Source organism: Takifugu flavidus, chromosome 20 (assembly GCF_003711565.1).
Source record: "Takifugu flavidus isolate HTHZ2018 chromosome 20, ASM371156v2, whole genome shotgun sequence".
NCBI lineage: Eukaryota > Metazoa > Chordata > Actinopteri > Tetraodontiformes > Tetraodontidae > Takifugu > Takifugu flavidus.
The window spans coordinates 5778859-5792523 of record NC_079539.1 but is presented as its reverse complement, the minus strand read 5'-3'; the positions used below and the strand labels follow the sequence as shown (position 1 = coordinate 5792523).

At 44.2% G+C, this 13665-nt stretch overlaps 3 protein-coding genes across 15 annotated transcripts in view; 2 read left to right on the top strand and 1 right to left on the bottom strand.

Moving 5' to 3' along the window:
- Positions 1 to 6121, bottom strand: part of LOC130516967 (probable E3 ubiquitin-protein ligase HERC1) — a 28257-nt gene extending 22136 nt beyond the window's left edge. For 10 of the 13 annotated variants that reach the window (XM_057018433.1, XM_057018437.1, XM_057018435.1 and 7 more), the window contains exons 1-15: positions 5975 to 6121; positions 3646 to 4645; positions 3472 to 3576; positions 3217 to 3399; positions 2887 to 3099; positions 2692 to 2790; positions 2521 to 2617; positions 2262 to 2405; positions 1966 to 2093; positions 1636 to 1780; positions 1342 to 1513; positions 1048 to 1182; positions 781 to 946; positions 571 to 696; positions 81 to 290 (exon numbers count right to left, since the gene is read on the bottom strand). In XM_057018433.1, the coding sequence (XP_056874413.1) occupies positions 81 to 290; positions 571 to 696; positions 781 to 946; positions 1048 to 1182; positions 1342 to 1513; positions 1636 to 1780; positions 1966 to 2093; positions 2262 to 2405; positions 2521 to 2617; positions 2692 to 2790; positions 2887 to 3099; positions 3217 to 3399; positions 3472 to 3576; positions 3646 to 4614 (2892 nt within the window). In that variant the 5' untranslated portion in view covers positions 4615 to 4645; positions 5975 to 6121. The remainder of the gene's footprint in view (positions 1 to 80; positions 291 to 570; positions 697 to 780; positions 947 to 1047; positions 1183 to 1341; positions 1514 to 1635; positions 1781 to 1965; positions 2094 to 2261; positions 2406 to 2520; positions 2618 to 2691; positions 2791 to 2886; positions 3100 to 3216; positions 3400 to 3471; positions 3577 to 3645; positions 4646 to 5974) is intronic. The other 3 variants (XM_057018428.1, XM_057018439.1, XM_057018438.1) reach the window with 1 other exon arrangement.
- A 688-nt stretch (positions 6122 to 6809) lies between these two features.
- On the top strand, positions 6810 to 8151 carry esm1 (endothelial cell-specific molecule 1). Its single transcript, XM_057018440.1, has 3 exons — positions 6810 to 7259; positions 7554 to 7697; positions 7793 to 8151. Exons 1-3 carry the CDS (start codon positions 6851 to 6853, stop codon positions 7876 to 7878), a joined length of 639 nt encoding a protein of 212 aa, XP_056874420.1. The 5' UTR covers positions 6810 to 6850; the 3' UTR covers positions 7879 to 8151.
- Positions 8152 to 12280: 4129 nt separating this feature from the next.
- The window catches only part of arhgap24 (Rho GTPase activating protein 24), a 31940-nt gene continuing 30555 nt past the window's right edge, over positions 12281 to 13665 (top strand). Inside the window, exon 1 of the mRNA XM_057018472.1 lies at positions 12281 to 12676. The gene's annotated coding sequence lies outside the window, so the exon portion shown is untranslated. The remainder of the gene's footprint in view (positions 12677 to 13665) is intronic.

The following is a 13665-nucleotide window of genomic DNA, read 5'->3' as shown; positions in this document are numbered from 1 at the left end:
AAAGGGAGTTACAAGAAAGTTAGGGAAACGCCAACTGAGGAGACAATTTCTTGCCAGAAAAAGTATAATTAATTTCACACCGTATAAAAGCCTATGCTGAGCACCAGAGTTCTGAGCAGCACCTCTGCCAAATGCAGAGGATCGTAGACTTCAGCTGTGGATGAAGATGGTAGCTGGGCAGATGTAGTGGCTGTCAGGGCTGGCACCTCCCCAAAATTGCTGTAACCAAGTAGAGAAGCTATGTAGCTCTGGTCCTGAAGGCTACTGAGGACCATGTCTAACTGTAGCCGCTTTAAACAGGAAGAAAGAAGAGGCAAAGATTGTTCAAGATTTGATCCTTTCAGCTTTCAACATTCACAGTCACCAGGTACTGCCCTTACTATCTAACAGTCCAGTTAAGACAAAACTAACTAAACTAATGTAATGACAAACACTTGTCATTTTTGGGTATGATAAACATATGTTCTAATAGTGTCATTTAATTAAACTGACATATAAACACATTCATGACCAATGATGACAACCTGCACAAACACACAAGTGGCAGTGGCTGAGGAAGCTCCAACATACTTGTCCTTTAGAGAGGACATTCAAGCTCTGAGGACCTCGAGGAAGGAGGGACAGGAGAAGTTCTGTTCTTTCCCTAAGTGGAGGCAGCAGCAGAGATGCACCGATGGACAGCGTGTTCAAAACAGCCTAAAACGTAAAACAAACAAGCAAAAATCAATTCTTTTCTCATAGCAGAAGACTGCTAATTTAAAAAACCAACACTCTGTTTACCTTTTGTATTGAGTCTGGCATGTTGCTATCTATGAGCCTAAAAAGCAGGTTTCTGAGGGGCCTCCCTTGAGTCCCCAGCACCAACGCTCCAGTGCCGCCAGCATGGGCCAAGGACAAGTGAACGGACAGCAGCTTCATGCACAGCAAAATAAACTGCTGGTGGTCCCTGAGCAAAACAACAATGAGCATCAGCTTTGTCAGAAAAGGTGAATACATGATACATTTCACACTACTGAACCTAAAACAGCAGTTCATTAAAATACACACCTCTTGGATAAGAATGGAGTAGGTGGGGTGTCATTTTCGAGACCATCACAGTAACATTTCAGAAAATTGCAGAGGTAGGTGAACGTACTTTCTTCCAAGTCGACACAAAAGGGCCTGTGCCACGCTACCAGCTGTCTGGAAGAGTCCAAATCACATAACAATGGATTGATGCCTCAAAATTACCAACTAGATAGCTGATTAGACAGAACAGTTTGCATAAAATGATGACTAATTCAATGTCATAACAAAAATAGCATTTTGCGACCGTTTGGATTAATACACATTCATACAAACCTGTCAGTTGGGACTGCAGTCCAAGCCAAACTGTGAGACGTGCCCGCGGTGATTTGCTGGATCGACACTCCCTCTAACCCAAGAACTTTCTTAGGTCTAGTAATTGGCGTGGATGTGTGGCCTTGTCCACACTGGCCCATGGTGTTGTTCCCCCAGGCGTACACTTCGTTCTCTGATGGACAGATAACTTTACTTTAAAATCTCTGTCCACACAAACCATGCTGCTAATGACAGTGATGCTGTGACGTTGGGTGTGACAACAATCCTGACTAGACACTGTTGATGGCCACTTACCATGAGACAGAGCCAAACAGTGGCTGTCTCCACAGGAGATATCGATAATCTTGGTGATGCTCAGGTCTTCAACAAACCTGGGTCTCAGGGAGGTTGTTTCAGAAGAGCCACACCCTAAACATGAGCCACAGCCCCATGCAAACACCTGGACAGATGCAGACAAGTGCATTCATGGTGACCGTGGTACATCTATAGACAGATGCCTCCTACTTTTTTATAAAAATGACCTTGTATCCTTCACTGATGACTTAACAGATTATGGTAAACTTTGATTTAGAAGGAAATAATATGTCTCTAGGCAATACTAATACTGTTCAAATATCATCTCACCTGTCCTGCAGAGGTAAGCGCCAGAGATGACTGGCTGCCTGCGCACACCTTCCTGATGATGAATCCATGCAGGGCCTCTATCACTTTAGGACGATAGACACGATTGGTGTCTCCATGACCAAGTTTACCTACAAGTGTAAGTGGTAACAGTATTAACACTGCACCAGTGTCCATTGTACCAGTGGTGCTGGTATTTTATTTGTTTGGCCAGGAATCCAAAGCAGTAAAAACTTTCAACTACCTGCAAATGCAGCACTACAGGCTTCAAACTATTCACATTAAACCTGGTAACGTACCATTGTCCCCTCCTCCAAAGGACCACACAGTCCTTCCATCCTGAGCCACAGCAATGGTGTGGGAACTGCCACACGCCACCTGCCCAACACCACTGATGTCCTTTACTAATGTGGGCATGTTCCTACTTTGACTATCACTGTGACCTACACACAGGAGAAACAGTAACACACATGTTGTTGCCCATCTAACAGAAGAGGGGTTCAGTGGAATAATCCAAGGAAAAGTAGACACTAAGTATGAGACAACTAAGGTGCCCACCAAGTCTGCCAAAGTCGCCTTCTCCCCAGGTATAAAGCTCTCCATCCTTAGTTACAGCAGCACTGTGTCTGTAGCCAGCAGACGCGCTAACAACAATCTGACAGAGATAGAAAATATGTAAAAATTAAAGTTGATTAAATTTTAATGTCTTGTTGATTTTGAATAGCTTACTTTACTGAAGAGTGGTCCTTGTATGATTTTGGGGTACTTTTGGGTAGCACTGTTGCCATGGCCCAGTTTTCCATACTCTCCATCTCCCCAGCTAAACACCTTGAAGAAATTTTACATTTATTCATTAAAACAAATGTATAGAACATCTGTTATGTATAGGAGCACACAGAACTAGGTTTTTTTTTATTTTCTTACCTCTCCATCTACAGTAATGGCCAACGTGTGACCGTCGGAACCCTTTGACGAGGACACCTTCTTGATGTTCCGATGTGGCTCCAACACAAGTTTTTTGGGCAGGGACTGGTTGTTGGAGTCACCCAGGCCAAGACGGCCATAACTGCCCTTTCCACAAGCTTTTACGGAACCATCTGTAGATACTGAGAAGGTGCAGTACTGCCCTGCCTCAATCTAAAAAGAACACATTGACAAATAAAAGTAGCATGCAAAAAATGGTCATATGTATGTAGACGCTGAAAATTAAATAAACTGCAGCACAAAATGGATTCTTTTTCTAGGCAGCCTTACAGTTTGGGCATCACTAAAGCCCTGAGTCAGCTTTGGGAGCAGGATTTTCTCCAGAGTTCCTTCTGCCAGCTGGTGACTACTGTTACTGCCCCACACATACACAGTAACGGCATCGCCCTCGGTACCCGGAGAAGCTGCATCGGTGCTGCTTGAGCACAGGCAGTAGGATGCTAAGTTACAGATCTGTCAAGAGGGAGATCCGTCAAGTCAAGCTTAGCCCATTCATTTTACGCTTTCCAATGAAAATCATTTTACCTCCTCAAACAAGCACAGCACTGCCTGGGAAAGTTGGCAAAGCCCATCTGCATCTTTCTTCAGTACCTGAGTGTTAATGGAGTCCCCACTGAAACCCTGCAAAAACTATTATTTACTGCATGTAGACCCGTGTCGAAAAAGTACAAGATGTAGTAAACAAAGAAAAAGAGATACCGAATATTGCCGCATTTGGAGAAGTGTTTGCTGAATTACGTCAAACCCAACGCCAGCTGACTTCTGGGAGGTCATTGCAGAGGAAGACGGCATAGAGTTGGAAGAGGACATTGAAGCAGCTAAGGCCACCTCCACCCACTCAAGCAGAAACTTTAGAGAACCTCTTTGCATGGCCAAGCCGAGCAGCAGCTCCAGCGCAAGCCTACGGCCAGTGGGATCTGCAGCACCGGCACCGCTGATCACCGACGTTCTCTTGAGGAATTCGGCAACCTGAGCCAGGCATTCCAGCCCAACTGATGGGATTTTATTTTCGTTGGCAAGAGAAAGGGGTGGCAGAGATGCCAGCACGGAGCAGGCTGTGGCAAGGACATCGTTGCAAAGCACCGACTCGGGGTACGCTGAAGCCGCATATCTCCAGTTCTGTTGCAGCAAGGAGAAGAGCAGACTCAGACCTGTCCTCACACCCATCTCTATGAGGACATCTGTACCCGACTTCATTTTGGATACTCCCCCTCCCAGGCAGGACTCTGAGGCCACCTCAAGTTGGCCACATTCTTTACCACCGTCAGTGGACTGGGAGGGCAGCTGCACACAAAATTTGTCATGGTATTTGCTGTGGATTGCGTAGTAGATTCTCTGGAAAACTACCAGCCTGTGGTGGAGGCTTAAAGTGAAGGAAGTCTGCGTCAGCATGCGGTGAGCCAGCCATCGTTGGCTGTTAAGCAGGGAGGCCAGGTAGTCTTCCTTCTCTGCAGAGGCACTGGACTCGCATTCAAAATCTGGCAGACGTGGGCCCACGAGTTCTTGTATAGGTTGGGCCAGAGTCACAACTTCTTTGTTTTGGAGGAGCCTGTCATACAGTGCAGCGGCCCAACGCCTCCTGGCTGTCTCTATGGTGTCTTCCACCGCCCAGGAACTATTGAAGTGCTCCTGCCACTTCAGTAACACATGGGTCTGACAGGGAACCATGTCTGAGCATCATCTATGATATGATGTACACCTGGAAAACATTTAAAAACCTGTTACTCAAAGCTGCAATGGAACCGAGTACTGCCAGCTTTCGAAAATCACACATCCTGGACTGTAACAATCTCAGATAGTCAAATAACACAACAGCCGCTGCGGTTAGACAAACACATTTTCTGCCAAGCCAGTTCAGAAAAACGTGTCATATTGTTTTCTTAATTCCGGGACTTTCACAGAATATACTGAAATACACCCAGGCTAAAGACACTGGTAATGAGTACATGTTGGTTCCCCTGCAAGATGTATTATACAACAACATCTCCATATGGATGCTTTAACATCCTGAAATTCAATGCAGGGGCATCTTACCAAATATTTGAGTGATTTAAAGCAGCCGAGCAGCCCCCCTCATCAGTTAGAGCATATTTATAACTGTGTAAAAGGTTCAACAAAATATATGTTCTATACTCCCACACAGAATTTTCAAGAACTTGAGTCTCAGAGTAATTTTATGTGAGAGAAATAAAAACATAAACGCAAACTTGCAGCAGCTGGTTGGGGCCGTGTTACTTGCACCGTCACAACCTCCACCTTGCCTGAAAGCTGGGAGGGCTATATGGTTTCCAGTCCAGCCAAAAATAACACCAAGCATTGATGGAGGAATAAATTCTGCTGCTTGTTTAGCAGCAGCAAGCAACAACCTTGCACCCATCACTGCTTAACACCATCAAGAACTGTAAAACACGGACAATCAGGACACCTCTGGAGTTTGTGGTGCTAGATATCCAATGACAGACAGACAGAAAATACGGACAGATGCGTCGTGACAAATCTGTTATTGTATAACACGTCTGCAGATGTAGGTTTTCCAAAACACCAAATTGTGTTGTTGACGATTAATAATGCGATATCACATTGTCAATGAGACATTTTGGCGTTTCTGTTATGCACAATTCCCAGCGGGACAGGTACACATTTATTTTGGTTAAATGAAGGACCTGGCCCACCCCGATATTGGTTGTGACACTTCATTAGCTAATGCTGTCGCCGCAGGTATTCGTCATTCCGACGTAAACAGCCACGTATGCGAACTGTACGGTCGTAATCCCGGGTAACGGTCACAAACAACAGTAATGTTAATCTGTGTGTGGGGTGACAGCTGCCTGCGGTGCCGCCGGTAGTCTGGCTGTCAGAACGGCCAAGCCCCTCCGCTTTGCTGTCCGACAGCTCCCGGCAAAACACTCCCGGAGCTCGTTAGCGCCGCATCATACGGTTTAGCTAACACCCCGATGTTAACAGTGAGAAATGAGTCCCAGACACTTTACCACGACCGTGAAGCTCGGTCAGTGATGATTTGCGTTACCTGTCCCGTCCCAGTCAGGTCTCCCTTGAACGTGAATATCATGTCAACCTTCTAGCAGGTCCTTGACTTCTTCGTGTGTTTTGGGCTTCACCTTCGGTGACGGCTGGTGGCGCCATCTTGTGCCTGGGGGTGTCCTCGTCAGCTGCAACGTCACCCTCACATCGAGTGTATATTTTTTTATTTTATTATATTTTTTTCAACATTGATATACACGAGCAAAAATATAAGGCTCAATCATAACCATATAATTTTACATAAAAATATATTTTATATAAAAATATATATGAAACCAAAGCTATCGAGAGTTGTTCAATCATTCTGTCTAAATAAATATTTTTCTATTTCTATTAAATATCTTTTCAATAATTTAGCCACCACTACATTTAAGGTCACATTTTAAAATGGCAGTACAACGACAAACAAAATTAAACAGAAGCCTAAACACACATATCGCCAAACCCAGTAGGTCCTCTCCTTTATAATTTTGCTCTTAATGGAAGAAAAAAGTGCCAGAAATAGAATATCATTTATTAATTCATTTTCCGTTGGAAATATCGTATATTCCTGATATGGTAAAATGCAGGTGGTGGGATGGGGAATCTAATCCAATGAAGCCAATGAAAACGACCACCCGGTGCAGTGTGGGGTTGCTGATCACAGAAAAATAAACCAAAGCTAACTTGTGACATCAGGTGGCATCTATTTCAATTCCTGGATGGAACTGCAGAGTAAATCCCACTTCCAAGCCGGATTTCTAAAAACGGGTCCGAATACCAAGGGGGGAAAGGGTGGGGGTGGGGGGACGGAATGAGGAAATTGACGGATGCAAGTCATGTGCAAAACAAAGTTGTTCATTGCTGATAACCTTGCAACCTGATGAGCCGCCGGTCACTCCGCTCAGGTCTCCCAGAGGTGGTCTTCTCCTCTCCGTCTCATCAGATCAGCTTTCCAGCGCGGCCCCCCCAGCTGCACCCAGTGATGTCCTTTCTCCTCCTCACGGTCTTGTCCTCACTTCTTGTGCGCGATGCTGAGGCGTGGGGAGCCAGTATCAAGTACGCGGTGAACTGCCCGGACAGATGCAACGCGGAGCGGTGCGGCGGGACCATGCGGTGCACACGCACCGTCCTGGATGACTGCGGATGTTGCCAGGTCTGTGCGGCCGGCAGAGGGGAGCACTGCTACCGCACGGTGTCCGGCATGCACGGGGTGAAGTGCGGACCTGGATTATTCTGCGAGTTCTACAAGGATGAGGACGACTACGGAGACGAATATGGCATCTGCAAAGGTGCGTTCAAGATCTTAATGTGCGTTTTCGCATGCATGGGAGGATGGAGTCCTTTGCCCTGCAGCAAAGGCAATCCCATTATATTTAGACAGCAAATGAATTATAAAAACCATTTACTCAAGCGTTGAATCTGAATTGAGGATTTACTTAAATGCACATACTTGACATGCTTCTGCAGCCATTAATTAGGTTTTTGGTATGCATTTAGTCATAGAATGAATGAAAAGGCCTGTCTCATGCACAGGCTTTTTCAGCTGCTTGTTCTCCAAATAAAATTGTTTTCCTTTTTTCCAGACTGCCTGTTTGGAACCTTTGGAGTTGAGTGCCGCAAGACCTGCAACTGTAAAGGTGGGATATGTGACAGGGAGACAGGAGCTTGTCTCACCCTCCCATTCTTCGCCAAAATTGCAAGCAAACTCAAAAACGAGCCACCAGCAGGTATAAAGTAGCAGCAGACACTGTTGAAGCCCTTCTTTGGGACCTTTTTGCATGGTTTCTGCCAGATTATTCTCACTGGACATCTGCATTTTCAGGCACAGAGGTGGGATCCGGAGAGGTCCAGAGCACAGATCAGCACACGGACACGTCCACTCCTCCAAAGCGGCTCGCCCCTCGCTGACAAGCATCTGGTGGACGGAATCTAGTGTAAATGTAGCATTAACTTATAAAAGAAGTACAAATATATATTTTATGATCTCGAACTGTGACAAACTTTTTTACAGCCTCACCACTTCCACGCTAGAATCTGGTCTAGAATCTGTTCTTACTTTTGTTTTGTGTGCTTTTTATACATTGTTGGATATTTAGAAAAGTGAAGTTAATGCCACATGTTAGGATCTTTGTAATGTAACGTTAGCCACGCATCAACAATTAAACCAAAGTTATCGACTCATGTCATCTTATTCCATTGTCTTTTGTTGCTACTCTCAATCTCTTCTTTTCTGTGCGGTCGTGAATTAAATAATAAACTTCTCTTGCAGCAAAAGCAGGTGATAAATACATATCATTGGTTTTTGTCATTATGATAAATGGACAGTAATGGAAGACATAGAAGGATGTCTTTCCCTGGCACATCAGGTTCATACACTCAATCAGCTGCTTGACGTTTTTGAAAAAATGACTGAAAGAAGAAATGATTAAAGGTGGGAAAATGAACTCCCGAGAAGACCGATTATTATTATTATTAGTGCTAAAATTTGTCTGACATGGAAATATCTTGGGAAATTGCAAAGAAATAAGGAAATCTCTTTTCCCAAGATGATCCAAGCTAAACATAAAAGTGCATACAACTTTTCAGACATTCTTGACTTATGAAAAGTCCTACCGTCTCAACTTCCACAAATGGGAAAACCCTTTTAGTTCCCATGCATTGAAACCATTTTCAGGCAGAGACAAATATTTTTCACCACTTCAACAAGGAACGAGGGGGGAAAAAAGAGACCTCATATATGACTCCAGTAGGGGAAAGTATTTTTTTCAATATCCCCTTAAAGCGTCTTTAAAAAGCACCCACAGAGAAGATATATGAATAAGTTTACTTTTACAAAAGAAAAATTTAAAAAGTAGTATGAAAGGGTTTCGTGGTAATTCCTATTACACATTGAAATCCTCCCATTCCACAATTTTCACTCGCTTGGGAGAGTTCTCATGAGTCGGGTTCCAGAAAAAGTGTCTAGAATTGTTCTGAGTTGAATGCTAATGCATGACGTGACAGCAAATTATGGAAAACCAGTAGAAGATATCTATAAAAATATAAAGTTTTTGTTAAACCTCAAAATGTATGAACCAATACTTTTTGATCAACAAGACATTTTTGTCTTTATTATATCAGCCAAACATTTTGCTTCTCCTCTAATCCTGCATAATTAGTGAGTACAGAAGGTTATCTGTAATCACAGATTTATCAACCTATTTACACAAAACCACAGAATGACAACATCCAGGCTAAAACGGTCTCTTATTAGCTTCACCTCTGACTTGGGCCGGTAAAAAAAAAGTGTTTTCCAGTATTGGGCTTGTTTATTTCCTGTGCTTCCTGACACCTGTGAAAATGGTATTTCTTCCTGTTGTTGTTGTGTCTGCTAAGGAAAGGACTTTAAAAGCAAGGATCTCTCCCTCTCTTTTTTTAACAGTCTCTTCAAATGTTTGGAATTTACAACAGCGATTCAATGTTGAGGATGACAATTTGTAACGGAGCATCAACAAGGTTTCTGATCACAAAGTAAAGAGACATTTACGCCCCCCCCCCCCCCAGACGTAAATGGTGGCAACAAAGGACAATATCTGGTAACATCTAGTTACTTAAGATAAAAGTATAAACGCAAGCTTATGCTGAATGTAATGATTACACTGATGGCTACAGATGCTGCAGCAGGTTCACAGGTTCACACACACACACACACACACACACACACACACACACACACACACACACATACACTCACACTCACACTCACACTCACACACATGCAGGTATGGGAGCAGTCAAGTGTTCATAAGTACTTAAATGTTCCTCTGATTCCCCTGAGAACTGACAGGTCGAGGCCTCGCAACCAAACAAAGGACCCTGCAAAACAACAGGAAAGCGTTGGTGAGAAATACCCTTTATCTGACTCCCCGAGCACGTCACTGCTGCCTCCACAGAAACAAAAGTGCGTGAACGAAGTAGTAAATAACACTGATTTACTGCGAATAGATGCTCTGGTATTTACCGTTTGGCTCTCAATCAAAAGGTTGTTTACTGTGGCTGTGGGATGACAAAAAGAATAGAATAGAGTTTGATTTCATTGGACGCAAATAGAAATATATGTACAAAGTATAAAAAAAGAAGAGGAATACATTTTTTTTAAAGACAGAAAATCCCTCAAGTCAATAATAGACATGATAGGGGTTTCAGATCGGACGTCTGAGGACTGATGCATTATCATTTTAATTATTTAAGTTTGAAAAAAGACCAAATTCAAGGAAGACGAGAGCGTCCCCCTCCAAAAAAAGAAATCTTTGTGTAGTTTTCGCAGCCGTCTCAGTTTGGCTGTAGCGTGTGGACCTCTGGTGGCTCCTTAGAAAATTGTACCCTCAAGCCCTTCATATTGTGTTTAGTTTTTAATGGATTTGCTGTTCAGCTTATGTTGAAGCTCCACCATCAAAGAGGAATAAAAGAAAAAACTTGAAACATGATCTATCAATATGTTTAAATTATTAACTTTATTTATGATTTGTTTTTAACACTGCCTCAATGGGTGCCTTTATTACAGATACTATTTCAAAATACATTAAAAAAAAAAAAGAAAGATTGGAAGTATGTGATGTTAAGTGTCAGAATTTGCAAATATTAAAAGACTCTGGAATTTCTAAAGTAGCCACTAGGGAACGCTGTTGCACCAAGAGACTCCAATATATGAAGAATGGATTATTTATTTATTTATTTACTTACTTACTTACTTACTTACTTACTTACTTACTTACTTACTTACTTACTTACTTACTTACCCACTAGAGGTCCTTCCACAAACGGAGGTTTCAAACACTCAAAGAATAACCAAATGACTGTCTCTGACACTTTAGCTGTTGATATAAATACAAATAGATGCTTCATGGACTGATTAGCAGCCTAGAGTTGCATAAATATGGCTGTTTTTAATTTGATAATCAAGATAGAGGTAAGGTTGTGTGTCATCTAGTCCAAAGGGGGAAGACTTGACACTGCTGCCTTCCAGAGATTCCCATTATTCTTCCAGTCAAGTCACCAACTGTCCGAAACCTTTGACACTAGGGCCATGAGAACAGCAAACCCATTGAGGATGTTTTTAACTCCCAAAGTTTTCCTCTGTGTGGATTCGTTCATTCGTGTCCAGTCAGATTTCAGCTTGCATCGTTTCTGCGGAGCAGGTCTCATGGGAGCAGATGCAGCTCCAGTTTGTTTACTGATGGCCCTTCCGAACGTCACAAGGTCACAGTGTTTCTCGTTCGGCATTCCATGTCCTGCAAATGTAATGAAACACACCGCGGAATGACGGGAGACAGAAGGCTCGGATTCTCTTTAGCCTCTTATTTTAGTTTCTAAAGGCTTCTAAATAAAATTTGAAAATGGAATCTCTGTGTGTTAAGAAGCATGTCACATTAAAGGGGCTGCAGAGGACATTACCATTAATCAAGTGATAATCAAGGGTGGTGGTGGTGGTGGTGGGGGGGGGGGGGGGGGGTGTCAGGGACCTTCATTTCTGCATATATATCAAACAGATCAATAGGTAATTTAGGTTAACCCCACACATCAGCCTCCGCCATCTCAATAACCAAGTATGTGCCTACATCTCCAGGCTCAAATCTACACCGCCTCAGGTGTCTGACCCTGTCACCCCCTCTTCACGTCCACCGTCCTGCAGATAAACCAATTGTCGTCCTCATGATTCGATTTTCAGGAAGCCATTACTGCTGACAAATCAGCCACCTCCTACACAGTCTGGAATTTCTCTCCCTTGTTAGCGGTGAGGACATCATCTGGGCTGGGTCGACACTTGTTGGGGGATGCATGAAGATCAGCGTGAAGCATTTGGACATTTCCAACAACTTTTGGGGTTTTTTTAACGGTTCCGTTTGAGGAACCAGAAGAATCACTGTGTGCAAATGAGATCCTCTCTCTACGGTTGTGCGTGTGTGTGTGTGTGTGTGTGTGTGTGTGTGTGTGTGTGTGTGTGTGTGTGTGTGCGTGTGTGTGTGTGTACAGCTGGATTTCACACCGTAGTGACTCCTCACTACTGGATAAATGTTTGTACAGTAGAGGTGCATGTGCGCAGCCATTTGTAACCGTCAGAGTCCTAAAAACTGGGGCGTCGCTCCATGTGCCTGCTGAGTGTGTTGCAACAGAACACAGGCTGCAGAAGGTGGAACACAGGAGAGACTCAGCTGCATTGCAGAAACCCTTCTCAGTCAGAGCTTCCTAAAACACAACCCCCCACCCCAACCACCACCACCACCACACACACCACCTCCTCCTCCTTCTCTTTCCTCTCCTCCCCTCTGAAACCAACACACTGTACACACACGACCTCACCAGACTCTCACCAGGATGAGTGGAGGAGTCGGGACTGCATAGAGAGAGGAGGAGATAGAGTGTGTTTGTGTATGTGTGTGAAGACGTGTGTGTGTGTGCCTGGGCGGACTCCTGCAGTAATGGTGCCCCACGTGTGACTGCGCCGACCGCAACAGCCAGCCTGTCCACGGAGGAGACCTTCTGAGCGCGCAGATGCTCCCGAGTGGCCAGGGGAAAAGTTCTCACCACTCCGGCTGAGACTCGACGCGGAGCTGATCCAGGAGGGAGGCGGCAGCATCAACTTCAGCCCGGCTCATCTGGGGAGTCCTGTGAATGTTGTCAACGCTCGTCAGGGCTGAGGCATCCCACCAGGCTGTTTATTCAGAAGGTAGATCTGCAGACCTGTTTCTGTCGGTGTGTTTGTGTTTGGCCGCTCAGACGTGATATTTTGTGGCAGAGTCTCTCACTCGCAACAGGACTTTGCTGCTTCAATCTCAAAGAGGGTTGAGACACTTTTCAGATGTATAATTAGCGTTTTCATCAGGTTTCCCGGAGCTTGAACTTTAAATAACATTGCTGTTCTGACAGTAGGAGCTCAGCGAGAGGCATCTTCTGAACTTTCTCTGACATTTGCTGATCCTGGACCTGGCTCATAGTTGCTCGGTTTCGACTTCCAAGCCTCACAAGAGACAAAGCTCAACTGCTGGCTTACATTTGTGGGCAAGATGTCAACACAAACCAGCGCTAAATTCACTAGAAACTTTCCACTTCATTAGTCATTCCAGCACCAAACATTTACGTCTCACACGTGACAGTGAAAACTGCTGAAGTCGCTGCTACTGAGTCATGCAACAGTTCTTTTGAAGACGGGGCGAACGCTGACCATAGAAAAATCAAGCGGGCTCCACTTTTGATCACTGAAGATGATCACGATCCTGCTGCAGCCAGGGTTGAAAAGGTCTACAATCATTAGTCAGTTATAGATGTGTCAGACCATGTTGTGAATCCTTGATAAGCTGTGTGAAAATTTCTTGTGCTCAAAGCATAAAAAGCAAAATTTAAGCTTTTCAGAGCAGCAGTGACAGGAATTTACATTACCAAAGCGTGGCTGTGGATATCGGACCGCCGGGCAGCACGATTTTTCAAGTATTTTTAGTTATCTCATTAAAATACGCAGCATGTGAGGTCAGGTGCAGCATCACGCCCATGATAAGACCCCGATTTGATATGACACCCAAAACCCTCAGTGGTGTCTGGCTGTCAGCTGGAAAGAGGAAAGAAACTCTATCTGGAGCGATGTGGCACGAGAAAAGCAGCCGCAATTTCACAGAATCGGTTATTTCCCAGATTGGATGAAAAAAATGGCGAGTGGTAAAT

What these genes read in the sequence shown, in the direction of transcription:
- esm1 (XM_057018440.1), top strand. Translation starts at nt 6,851, where the DNA reads ATGAGCCGCCGGTCACTCCGCTCAGGTCTCCCAGAGGTGGTCTTCTCC. An exon ending in CGAATATGGCATCTGCAAAG is followed by an intron (nt 7,260 to 7,553) that starts GTGCGTTCAAGA and finishes CCTTTTTTCCAG; the next exon opens with ACTGCCTGTTTGGAACCTTT. An exon ending in CAAAAACGAGCCACCAGCAG is followed by an intron (nt 7,698 to 7,792) that starts GTATAAAGTAGC and finishes CTGCATTTTCAG; the next exon opens with GCACAGAGGTGGGATCCGGA.